We start from the raw sequence: 13,837 nt of genomic DNA on the forward strand, positions 1-13,837 counted from the left end.
GACAATGCCAATCTTGTCAAATTTAACGCTACCAAAACGCAGGCGTGTCTATTCTCCACAAAACGTAGTCCCTTTGAGCTGACTCCGACTTTTCGTGATATAACCATACCGATAGCCGACTGTCTCCAGCTGCTTGGAATGGACCTGTCGTCCAATTTGAACTTCGGCAGATACATTGAATCCATGGCTAAAAATGCAGCAAGGAAGCTTGGGATCTTTTCCAGGGTGAGGTAGTTTCGATGTCCGACAGAGAACACAGGCGGAGACTGATAAACAGCACTATGCTGAGGCTTCGTCGTTTTATCACTCATGGCTCATAATTTATTTGTACATAATATCGTGTGATTTGTGTTTTTATTTTATTTAATTTACTTTGTTCCGAACCCAAAGTAAGTAACTAAAGTACTTGTGTTATGGAAATTGGAAACAACGACGGTTCCACAAACACCCAGACCCGAAACAATATAGAAAGGTTAGTTGTTCTACATTGTCCCGGCCAGAATTCGAATCCGGGACCTCAGAGATGGCGATGAATTACAGCGTACCTTTACAGCTACCAAAAGACTAACAGACGAACTTGTGGAGTATTGTCACATTTCTATGCCAATTGACCTGACCGATGTAAGAATTTAGTACCAGTCGTGTCACTTACCACCAGCCACACTTGTTCGTCCCGCGTTACTTGGTGTCATAGAAAATAGTTCGAATTTTCATTACGCCGAAAACCGAATTATAACGAAACCGTTGCTCTTTCAGGATATGTTGGATGATATGATCGCAAAGATACGATTAGATTCGGTTAGGTTAGGTTAAGTTAGGTTTAAAATAAAAAACCTTTTCCTCTCCTAATTACTTTCGGAGTTATGAAAGAAGTCTCGTTCGGAGTCTGGAAAGTGTCATTTCGGACTACTGATATATACATTGGTAAATCAAATTAAGAAATAGTTTTTCATATTAAATGGAACTTTATCATCACATATCATTATGTTAGGCGTTTCGCGCAAGTCAGGCGTACATGGCTGGAGCGTATTAATAGCACATAGTGTCGGATAGAGACATAGAGACGGTAAATAAGAAATTACTAACGAGGGTCTATTAGAAGCCCGAAACTGAGTGCTTTAATAACCCGAGTTTTGAATTTTTTTACCGTCCGTGACACATACAATATTTTTCACACTTGCGAGGAAATAAACACGATATTTGTTTTTTGTATGAATTAGAATAGTTTGGGATAGGTTACCCTTAATTTTATTACGTACGCATTTTCCCTAAAATGATATATTTAGAAATACGTCACTTTATTATTGCAGGTGTGTTATAATGTACAAATGATGCCGGAACAATGACCTGTAGGGCTAGCACAACAGGACGCGACTTGCACGAAAGTGACATACATCGCGGAATCTCCTTGCGAAAATAGCAGTATATCGCGCTTTATGTCGCTCTCACGCTTTTGTGCTAGCCCTACTGATAAAACTTGACACAACAGAAGAACATACTTCTTTGTTCACTCAAACACAGAAACCGTTTATGACGTTTTTATACCCCACCAGGTATGCGACATGACAATCCGAGAGATGCCTTCCCAAACCAGCGATCTGTCATTAAAATTGTCGTGCACGAACGTGGAACCATCGCCTTCTCTCCTCAACGACAACGTCCTCCGCACCTGTCTTGGCTCCTCGGTGCATTTGAGCACCAGTGAAGAGCTCAACTTTCAAGGAAACAATCCTTTACGACCATTAAGGGATACCTTAAAGAACAGCATCAGTTTACTTATGGAATCTAACTCTTCTGTTACGTAAGTTACCTGTCTTATTTTTCATAGAAAATCATATATTTCTTAGCGAGAGATAATAGTAGAGTCTGGCTAATGAAAAATGAGACTGGAAAAACGCGGGAAAATTTAAAAAAATCGCATGGTATCACGGGTGTATTGATATTAAATAATGTTAACATGGATCAATAATTCAAAATGACATCTAATCGATGTACAAGACAGTGTAGTTGGGTGATTAGTACCTATTGGTACACCAGATGTCGCGATGAGTACCAAATAGCTATTTGTGTAAGTAGAGTCTGTATTTTTTGAAGATTATTGAGCACAAGTTTATTTAAATTGTCAATTTCTGTAAGTTCATACTTGGAACTATATTTGTGAAAAATACAAAGAGGAGGCATATTTTAAAGTTTTTAATTTTTATTTTAAGTTTTTAAGTTAATCACATCCGGCTATTGTTAAAATGAATGAATAAAAATTGATGTCGATACTAATAGGCCAACTGTCAAAATAATATTAAAGAAGGCAATAACGCAATTAGTAATCTAGAACATCATAACATTCACAATCTATCTATAAAACTATCGACAACAACTAAATAACTATTTGAAATTTTATGAAAACTGGCAACCCTACAAATGTCATTTTACTCCGTCTTCAAAAAAGACAGACTATAATTTGTAAATAGTGATAACAAATAAATCAACTAGATGGCCCTTATTGCACAGATTTATAGGGATACTGCCGTCTATTCTTTTATTTTGCTTAGGATTAGCGCCATCTACCCATACTAGAAAATGTTAATTTATAAATTAGTTTGTAACACACAATGCCATCTATTCACACGCATATTTGTCGAAGTTCAGAAAATAATTTTAATAATATCCATATTTGAATAATATTACAAGGAAAAACTGACTAACTTATATTTCACATATATAAACTTTTAGGCTATCGATCAGCGCCATCTAGACATAAGATGGAATTTTGACCTTTTTCAGAGTTACGATCTGTAGTATAGAGATCAGCAGTCCTCTTCAGTTACTGGTCGATGATATTATGAACGAATGTGTTGAATTTTAATTCTCTGCGGTTTGTCACACTTAAAATATTAATTGTATAGTGATATAAATAATATGCCCGTCTCAACAGTGACAGCACCGCGATATCGGCGAAGGAGTCTCGATTATCGAACGTGAAGATGGGCTGGTGCACGGAGTGCCGGGCGGCCGTCTCTCGCCTGGAGGACTCCATGCCCGGCCTCACCGGCCTCGTGCCCGGGTACCCCGCCGTAGCCTTCGTAAGTAAATAACTATTAGACAACATTACATACGTTTAAATTTGTACTGAATTGAAACCGACACAATGAAAACCGACGTGCAAGCCACTCGACCACGAAGAAGGTCGTGCGTACGTATTCGATGTCGCCCACATACAGGTTAATAGTGATCAACATAAAATTGTTACTAGGAATAAAAATGAACTGGTCATTCTTGACGGTCGTCAAAGTTTCTATTTATTTTAAATTTCTTATCAAGGGATTATTTTAAGAATAGGTAATAGCCAGTGTGTGGAATATGAAGGAAATTTGATGTGAAATCAGCCAGTAAAGTTTTGTACATACAATCAATAAATTTTTTGCATTTCAGCAACTTTGTGCTTTAAGATAGGGGTTTGAGAAAGTCAAGCGACGAAATTCGTTTAAGAGGTACTATGTACACGATTCTATAATAAGATTCTGGTTGATATTTAAACAATATAGATGAAAAAACTTTACACTAAAGGTTATTTACATTATTTATTATACGGCGTTCTGCTCTTTCTGAATGCCGGGCATGGGTCCTCTCTAAAAGAGAGTTTATCTACCCCGCTGTACTAATGCGGTTTTGGTACTTATATCTTTAATTCCCGTTATACATGTGACTCAACGGCTCAAGCCCATTCAGTTGAACATGTATCCCTTTACAAGTTGCAAGCTATAACTGACCTCAATGTGATATAACCGGAAATAGAGACGTAATGTCATTTAATTTGTTTGAAAACTATTCTGTCAAAACATTACGGTGATAACTGCGCTCCGATTGGCCAACCCGAATTCGAAACAATTGGCGACCGTCAACTGTTTTCACTTCAAACCGATCAATTTAATTTGAGCTTTGCTATAATGGACAAAAATTGAAAAATTACATATTTAAGTTTGTAACATATAACAAGTAATATAATAAGTAACCGATGAAATGTGATACCGTTTGTTTTGTAATTAGATGTTATGCTGTTTTTCCCACACCACCGAATGGAATAGTTATGGATTAATATCTCTCATTATTACAATAAATACAGAATATTTTAGAATATACAGAGACTTACACACAGGTCAGTTGTTGTTGCTGTACTATTTCAGCTTTCTACTTTGTGATATGAGCGCAAACGAGAGCTGATATTTAAAAGTGATATAAGGCCCATTTGCCAGCTTATTTCGTCTCTATTTTTGATTATACACTCGACGGCTGGCAGCAACGACTAGACTTTTGTACGCAACACATATTGACCAGTTTAGGTTGAATTCTCGTTTAACAGATTTATGTAATAATGGAATTCCCCATAACCTACCAAGATGCATCTTGTCAAATCTATTTTTATGTCGAAGTGAAACCTTTTTGTTTTCGTTGAACCACACTTCCTAGTTATTTCATACCTGTCTCCTCTCTTTCCTACATAGAAACCAGAAAGCCCCACCTACTCTTCAATTGAAGAATACAGAGAGCACCAAAAACTACAAATAGATGAGATGAACAAGGTATCATAAATAATTTTATTCATTGAAACTAAATTTATTGAATGTTAGGATTCAATTTTTTTTGTGACAAAGATCGACGAACACTTAGAAAAAATTCCTTCGATCCGGTTGTATGCGAACCAGCGTCTTCTGGCAAACCGTGCTAGACGCTATGCCAACTGAACCACGGAAGGCACCAGCGGACCTTACGAATTTTTCTGTGCCCTTTGCAAATCTTAGGTTTTAATCTTTTGGTTTACAACTTTTTGCCGTCCCCTAACTAAAACGCGGGTAAGTGACAAATTGCCAAATATCCGTTTCAGATAACTTGAAGACATATCTCCAAGTTCTCTATTTAAAAACAGTTCATGTGTTCGACATATCAGAACTTACCCTAATGACATAAAGCTAAAATATCATTAAATAATTTCAACATTCTAAAACTGGGTTATGATTCTTTTATGATACCTCAAAATACGGTTTTCACTTCTCATGCTCTTAAAGTTCGTATTTATGCTGGTTGTAGGCTGTATAAAATAGGATTTTATGCTCTAGTGCATAAAATAAAAAACCATCTCATTAAATATCTCTAATTGTTTTAATTTTAAATTCAATTTCGATGAAATAATCGTTTATTTGTAATATTGCTGTTTAATTTGCTCGCAATCGAAGTAATCTTTATAACTCGTTCATAAAACCCATTTTACTCTCGACTTAAGTATCCATTCTCGCTTGCGGCTCGGGTGAATATACTCGTCTCGGGTGAAATGACGCGTTTTGTGCACTCATTGTACAATCTACCATTAGTCACATAGCCGCATTTTAGTTTGCAGGCGGCAGCTATATTTAATGTTGTATTTGCTTTTTATATTTAGTATATAATTCCTCTATTAACCACGTTATACTTGAGTTAGTTTTCTGAACCGTTTCTAACTAGTTTTTTAAATCCTGCAAACTAACCGCATAAGACAAAAAGCAGAGCAATCGCACTCGTTGCGTTATTTCCCATTTATTGTTGCTGTTTAAACCACTCTTCGTCTTCGACAATGTCACAGTTTCATTCAAAGAGCATTGTAGACAATTCCATAAAGAGTTTCCTGTTCATACTGAAAATTTGCCACTAACGAGGTTCAGAACTGGCGTGAAATCAAAACTTTATACAAAGTTAATCTAACGGTAATCTGCGTACTTGTATTACGAAAATGCGTGATAGTGATCCGTTTAGATATTTCTTTACAATTATATTCTATAGATATATTTTATAGAATAATAAATGTGAACAAAAATCTATTCACAAAAATAATCCCCTAAAGTTTCTTAATATCCGAATATGTCTTACGAACGAAATGTTTAATTAATTTCATTCATTCATGTGTAATTTGCTTATCTATGAAATAAAGAATTTGTAATTAGTACACTATCTTACAGTTGCAGCAACAAGAGCAACAGAAATTGCAAGAGCCAGACCAAACCGAACACGACAAAACCGTCTACTTCTGCACGAACTGCTTTAAACGGTACATCATCAACGAAAGCAACGAAGAGATCGTGAGTATATGCATTTCTGTACATATACACAAATATAAATGGCAAAGTGTTTGTTTAATGACGTGATACGCTTCTACAGGTTAAACTAACCCCCTCTCCGCCCATTCGATATGACGTGTGCACTCGAGAAAAATCATACACATAGACTACAAATTTAAAGCTTATACTCCGACCATTTGTTTAACTTTTGACATATGCTCCGAAGTTCCGTAATTATTGATATACAACCATAGACAAAAAATGCTATACTTCCTGGACTCTTTTATTTTTTAATTTGAATGAAGTGACGTGCTCTTTAAATCGGATATGTATAATATAATATAAGATTATACAAGTTGATAAATTATGGTACCTATCTAATAAATAATAGAATTTATTATAATTATTTATAATTTATTTCATTTCATTATTATTTATTAGACGGGTACCACAATTTATCAACTTGTATAATCTTATATTATATTATATATATCGGAGCTAAAGAGCACGTCACTTCACTTCAATTAAAAAATAAAAGAGTATGTTTATTTAATAAACCAGATGCTATTTAAATGATTTTTTCTTCATCCTGTTAAGTTATCAAAATTGAGATAGTAAATACCGATTGCCAGTTCACAGATGTAATACATGACTCTGAAATAGTGAATCTTTACATTTTAAGATTATATAACTCCCGAGACGTCGCGTGACAATGCCATTGCATTACAATAAGGAAAAGAACCTAATCTTAACATTTAAAAGAATAAAAATAAACAAAAAAGGTACACGCTGATTTGAAGTTACTTGTTACAATTTATTTAAGTAATTATATTTATTGATTTCTATGGCCGTCGGTGGCTGTCGCCTTCCCATTACTGTGAATGAAATATCGTTTTATTAAGGTTTTCAAATGACGGTGGATGTGAGTTGCCTATAGCGGTTGTAAAGGCGACCGGGATTGCAGTGTTTGCAGGTGATGAGCGAGCGCCCGGCGTCGCACACGTCGGTGACGGTGTCGGCCGGCGACAGCGGCTCCGTGCGCGGAGCCGCAGACGCGCACGACCGCGCCCGCGCACCCGCCGGCTCTACGGGCGACCAGCCCACCAACGTGCGTGCTATCTTTGTTTCTCAACAAACATTGGCTTTATAAATATCAGACCACAACACGTACGTTGCTTTGATTCTAAAGTAACTAGCAGCGAGTACTGCCACCGTTCCAGTTTAGAGGGATAAGGGTTCTGGTGAAATTACAGGCACATGCGACTTGTCAACATGCCTCAGAGTGACGGGCGCAGTGCCCCGCAGATCTTTGCGATAACAAGCTCTGAGTGGCACTGCGACTGTTATGGACAGGCGTGTAGTTTACCATCAGGTGCACGAATAGTTCGTCCCGTCTCTTGACATTATTAATAAAAGCTAAAGCACTTGTGTTATGGAAATCGTAAACAACGACGGTACCACAAACACCCAGTCCCGAGACTATATAGAAAGGTTACCAGTTTCCACGTTAACCAGGCTGGGGATCGGATCCGGGACCTCAAAGATTGCGACACCATGAAAATCGATATGCAAGCCACTCTACCACTCAGGTCGTTTATACAGGAGACTTTTTAAATAAATTGAATAAACATTTACTGTCCCAAACACAATAATTAAAGATCAATAGAAAACACAATTTGAAAGAAAGAAATTAACATTCTTAGACCACGGTCAGTGTATATATTTATGATAATGTAATTTATGTTAACAAGAATAATATTTTTATAATTATTAATACAAAGATCGAACACTCAGAAAAAATTCCTTCGATCCGGTCGGATTCGAACCGACGTCTTCTTGCATACCGTGCCAGACGCTATACCAACTAAGCCACGGAACGAACCAACAGACCTCACAAATTTTTCTATGTGCTTGCGTCGTGTCTTTGTACTTGATCTTTCAACGACTTTTTAGTCGTAGCGCCATCTATTGTGTTCGATCTTTGTATTAATAATTATAACAAACTAGTGGAGTAATTTCACAAAAAATAATTGAATATCAATTCAATAAAAATTTAATTAAGAATAATATTCTTTTTATGAAAAATAGTGACTGACATAACATTCATACGAGAAATAACAATAAATAGTTGTTTTTGACAGCCATCTTAACAAAGTTACAATATCATTTAGCGGGCAATGTATACGCTTTTGTAATAAGATTCCGTTTGATATACGAAATTAGCAATGCACAAGGTTTAAAACTATAGTGGAACAAAAACTTTATACCAAATGCCTTTGTGTTAATAATTATAACAAAAGTAGTGGAGTAATTTCACAAAAAAAAATGAATATCATGTACTGCCTCTGGTGGAAAGGTTACCATGAAGGACTGCCACGCAGATCCCGAGTTCAATTCCCGGGCCGGGAGAAATATTTGTACGGCGTACATTTATTTCTCGAGTTTGGGTGTAATATGTGGTTCTCTATGTGTGTTCATGGCACCCGCGAAGAATTCCCTAGTGCAGGGCCATGACTGTGTGCGTTATTATTTTATGTTTATATGTTCTTCTTATCGTATCAATGGCACACACTGTATTTCTTGTCATCGTGGTGAAAGACTTTACCAATCGGCTTAAGGCACTTGCCGATTGTTACCTAGGTCGCGCCTGACGCACAGGAAAGGGATGGTCGTTCAGTGCAGCTCCTTTCGTGCACCCCAAGAGTGTTATGGTAGTAAAACATCACCATATTTGAATAACGTCAAACTGTACTGCTGTGAGGATCTATGCAATAAAATTCAAGGATTTCTCGTTTTAGAAATTGAGATACGGTTCTAAGTATGTTGTGTAACGCAGGCCACAACAAAAGAAGATAAGATGAAGCTGCTGTCGACGAAAGCACAACGCAAGAAGCAGCCGACCGCGCAGGTGACCACAATCGCCAAACCCAAGGAACCCGAATCTGGGCTCTATTTGTACATCGACCTCCACGGACACGCCTCTAAAAAGGGTAAGCTTTTTAACTTCATCAAAATTAACCCTGAAGGCACAGTACTAGATGCAATTGAGGGTGATGTCAGGAAATGCAAAGCTATTTTAAAGAAGTACTATCTTGAGTCGTAATGTAATTTTTCATTTTATTTGTATTTAGCTCTCTTAATTGTAATATATTATCTGTATTTTAGTAAGTAGTAAGCTAATTTAAGTACCGAGCTTGTTAGCTCATCGCTAGGTGGTTAAACCATTAAGTTTTTACCTAGCGTTAATGTAATAAAATAGTTAATGTTTTTGAAATGAATAAATTAAAAAAAAAAAAAGCAAAATTCTTAGTTTCAATAAAACAGTACATTGTTGGCTACAATTAACTCTAGATATTTTGCAATGAGACGACTACAGTTCGAATTTACAACCTAGTTAACTCGCGAAGACGTAATAACTTATTATTAATTATAGTACACATTAAAGAAAATGGCGATCTCCCAAATAAATTTTTGTTGACATAATTTATATATATGAAAACTTTAAATTCCTGAACAAATTTAGTTTTTAATAAATGTTTCTGTCTTTCTTTTCTTTCTTTTTTGGATTTATTATGAAAAGTGTTAACGTGTACGTGATCAGACTCGGATCACGGCGTGGTGAGGGGTCATCGCGGATCTTGCTACAATTATACGCATTGTCATTTAAAAAAAAACAAATACATATCAGTTAAAAGTAATCAAAATAGTTCTGAAGATTCCAGTATAATACCCAAAGAATGTAAAGGAAGGAAAACTTGCCTGGCTACCTACGGATAAGCATCAACATAAAGATTTTCCTGTTTGATGTTTTGGAGGTTATGTGTTATGTAATCGAATAAAATATATTCGGTGTAAACAGAGTTAATAGAAGCGAACGGTGCCGTGGGTTTGTGACGTGACGAAAGTTCAGAAAAAAATATGTTTTATAGGGTGTAGTCAAAAGGTATGAAATTAAGCCATAACAAAACAAAACTGAATTGTGAAAGATGGCGTCTATCCCCGATATCTGGGACATTTTTGTCAGATTTACGACTTTCTCGCGTAGCATGTTTGGAGAAAGAATTATCTACTTTATTTTTTTGTAATAAATTAGTAAATCGATCGAACCAGTACATTTGAAATTACGTGAAACAAATAACACGAGCATAACGTACTAAGCGAAAATGGTGGTCCGAGCTTAAGTATGTGAAACTTCGCGTACTTATGGCACACGTGCCCCACAAACTAAGCACTTCTACTGTATTAATGAATATCAACGAATATAGTGCAAAAGTCGATATTTTCTCGGACTCGATGGCCGTCCTTCGTAAGGCAATCCTAGGCACGTAAATGTACTGTATTTTTAAAACTAATTGTTAAAACAAATTTCACTACACATTAACTTCTTAATTTTCATTTTAACTTTATATGTAGTATATTCTTTTCACCTGGTATTGATATAATGTAATATTAAGACTATCCTGCTCAATTTAATGCAAGCTGTGTTTCATCTTTAATTAGTTGTGCATCTAGTTTAAATACTCTTACCAATGTAAAATGTAAATGTATCGATGTAACAATTGTTGATGAACCTAAATAAATAAATAAATAAATAAATAATTGTTCTGTGATTTTTATGTCATACGTTTTTTAAAATTTATTTCGTTAGTTTCGTTCGTCACTTTATTATTAAAGGCGTTATGATAATTTGTAACAGGCATCTTCATGTACGGCAACCACTTCGACGACCTAGAGAGCTCCGTGGAGTGCATGCTGCTCCCGCGCATCATGTCGCTCAACAACCTGCACTTCCACTTCTCGTCGTGTAACTTCACTGAACGGAACATGTATCTGAAGTGAGTTTAAAAATTTACCACTTATCACTAGTGTAGCAAGAACCGGATTTAAAAAAAAGATCTGCTCAAACGCATACTGTTTCTAAATTCACAAGGTATTTGTAAGCCACAGTTTAGGTTCAAATAACTTACACGTTTTTTTACATTTATCTAACCTAATATCTTATTTATTGTGAAATATTTACCTAATAATAATAGTATTAATAAAGGGAGGGTTTTAAGCCATGGGAGAGGCGAGAACCTAAGATAATATCCAAAGTAATAATATTATTTATTCTTTGAAAAATGTACATCATTACAATGCTAAGTTAAATGCAATAAGCTGCGGAATATACTGTTTAAATAGATGAAGCCAGTACAGTCGAATTAGGAAGTCATATATCTCAACATAATAATAATAATAAATTTGGGAAAAGAAAAGAAAAATATGTGTGCGTGCAGGCATGAAAGCGCCTTTAGGTTTTGTTTACACAATATTACGGATGCTAGCATAGAACCTCATCACGTACGCAAAGTCAGTACCAACTTACTTTTCGTCTAAAAAAAGAGACTTGCGTTAAAAGATTACAAGTACTTCCACACTTATATTTGATACGAAAAACTTTTGACATATTTTTTATGTATAAATGTCGTTGGTTCGACTCCACTCGGATAGAAAGAAATTTTTCTTTGTGTTTATTCGACCTTGTATCAATTATTACAACGACTTAGTGGAGTACTTTCACTAATAAAATAGTTTGTAAAAATCATTGTCTATTGCCCACATAACAGAGACCGTCGCGACGGCATGTCCCGCGAAGGTTCAGGCCGAGTGGCGGTATACAAAACCACGGGATTGGTCAGATCGTACACGCTCGAGTGCAACTACAACACCGGACGACTGGTGAATGTCCTACCTCCCACCATCCGCGAGGGCCCCGGAGCTGCCAACTTATCCAGCCCAATGCCCCCCAAGTACACGCCGCACATCTTCGAAGAGGTAAACCCGTTCCAGGTTTGTGCTGCGACCACTTTAGCTACGTTAGTTGGTTCGTAGTGTAAACTTGATGGACTCATTTCGTAAAATTCAATCAAAAATTATTATTCCTTATAATATTTATTTTTTATTTTTTTTCTAATATTATGTAGTAGAAACAGTGACCCAGAGACTTACACTAAATTCTGCCTCTGTTTAATGGATACCTGTGCAGGTAGTTTACTACTTATAATAATTTGGTAGCAAAACGATTAGTTATCAAAATTACCATATCATTGAATGGGCCACATGCAGAGATTGGCAAGCGCCCGATATTAAATCTGATTAAAATCCATTAAACCCAAATATTTGTTTCAAATCGAGTTTTGTGCAAATGTAATGATGTTTATTGCTTTCTGGTCTAGACTATTCGATTTGCCTTTCTATTGAATCGATTCACTTGAAACCCGCATTGAAATAAATCGATACCAAGAATAGTTAGAATATGCACTTCAATCGATTTTCTTAAAAATCAAATCGTAATATGCATACCTTAGTAGTAAGAACCAACAGGGTTTCAATATGGGTGTCGCGTGGAGTTGCCTCTTTATCGTCTAAAAAACCATTATTACACCGAAATTAAACAATAAGTATGGAATTATACCATTATTCGCCGTTTCCACTCACGATTTTGGGTAAATACCCTGTTAAAACCCGGGCGGGTTCGCTCACTGTCCATCTCTGACCACATGTTAAAACGACGAGATAACAACATAACCATGTAAGGAAACCTACTTTTGAAAAAATCTCGTTTCGTCATTGACTTACAAATAAATGGACGACGGGTCTAATACAAAAACCACGAAAAAAATGTCCCAAGTCAACCTATTCAAACGTAGTGACATGTAAAGGAATATAAAAAGCTAAAACGTTGAATTTCAATTGTAATGTCATTCAGGTCAGGCAGTACTGCCTAATTTTGCTTGCAACAATTGAAAGACGCAAAAAAACACCATATTCAGCTTCTACTGAAAAATTACCAAAATGCACCATATGTAGCTTCTAGTGAAAACTACTTGAACACAGGTATAATGGAGTAGCCTTTATTATTTATAAATAAATTTTATACGTAAATGTTGAATTTTATACAATGCCATTTATTACGAGCTGGGGTGTCTGACTTTTTTTTTCTTGAGTTTCAATAATTCTCGTACCCGATTTCTCGAGTTCTTCGAGAATTTTTTTTAAAACCGTAAAAAATCAGCTCAATCAACTATAAAACTAAATGTGAACTTTTCGAATGTTGTTTTGGCCTGGGTGTTCTGAGTTATGACCCGGAATAAACTCCATCGTTCTTGGTCCCAGGTTCGATTCCCAGTAAAACCTATTTGGAAAATGAACTTTTGTAAATAGGTTCTGCTCTGGGATTCTGTTGCTCTGATACTCATGGGGAGTATGTACAGAGAGTTCTCTAGTTTCAAACCAGGTGATTGTCTTACAATAGAATACCAACACCAGAACCATTTAGAAAAGTTAATTTGTTAAATTGATCCTATCGGTATCGAACCCGGGTACTTCTCATCCAGTGCCCACAGTGCAAACCGTCAGGCTATCAAGGTTGTTACTATTTGTATTATTATGCAGTGTTTTTGTTCACTCATTGATGTAATCACATACCAATGCTTTAACATTATGGTTTTTTATCACGCTTGCATCGGCTCTGGTTTCTTTTCTTACCATTTTCTTAACCCGTTCGTGCATAGTACTGAAATTATACTGCGCTCAAAAAGTCACCATTTTTCTATATGCCGTAGTGCTTACATTGATTCAATATAATTATTACGGTTTATCACTGACGACGGTTGATTCCGTCAACAGGCATAGTTGTACTGCTCATAGTTCTTGCAAATGTTTCTTGTGCATGAAAAAGTACGGCTATGATGGTAGTAGGGTAATTGCCATTG

The 13,837-nt window shown here is 36.1% G+C and overlaps 1 protein-coding gene across 6 annotated transcripts in view; it reads left to right on the forward strand.

Moving 5' to 3' along the window:
* The window catches only part of LOC113231750 (cytosolic carboxypeptidase-like protein 5), a 45,844-nt gene that overhangs the window by 21,862 nt on the left and 10,145 nt on the right, over nucleotides 1–13,837 (forward strand). For 3 of the 6 annotated variants that reach the window (XM_026466252.1, XM_026466255.1, XM_026466258.1), the window contains exons 10-17: nucleotides 1,554–1,801; nucleotides 2,933–3,080; nucleotides 4,500–4,577; nucleotides 5,985–6,104; nucleotides 7,048–7,191; nucleotides 8,920–9,073; nucleotides 10,780–10,918; nucleotides 11,690–11,912. In XM_026466252.1, the coding sequence (XP_026322037.1) occupies nucleotides 1,554–1,801; nucleotides 2,933–3,080; nucleotides 4,500–4,577; nucleotides 5,985–6,104; nucleotides 7,048–7,191; nucleotides 8,920–9,073; nucleotides 10,780–10,918; nucleotides 11,690–11,912 (1,254 nt within the window). The remainder of the gene's footprint in view (nucleotides 1–1,553; nucleotides 1,802–2,932; nucleotides 3,081–4,499; nucleotides 4,578–5,984; nucleotides 6,105–7,047; nucleotides 7,192–8,919; nucleotides 9,074–10,779; nucleotides 10,919–11,689; nucleotides 11,913–13,837) is intronic. The other 3 variants (XM_026466254.1, XM_026466256.1, XM_026466257.1) reach the window with 2 other exon arrangements.

Source organism: Hyposmocoma kahamanoa, unplaced genomic scaffold (assembly GCF_003589595.1).
Source record: "Hyposmocoma kahamanoa isolate Upper Pololo Valley unplaced genomic scaffold, ASM358959v1 66, whole genome shotgun sequence".
In the NCBI taxonomy this organism is placed as follows: Eukaryota; Metazoa; Arthropoda; class Insecta; order Lepidoptera; family Cosmopterigidae; genus Hyposmocoma; species Hyposmocoma kahamanoa.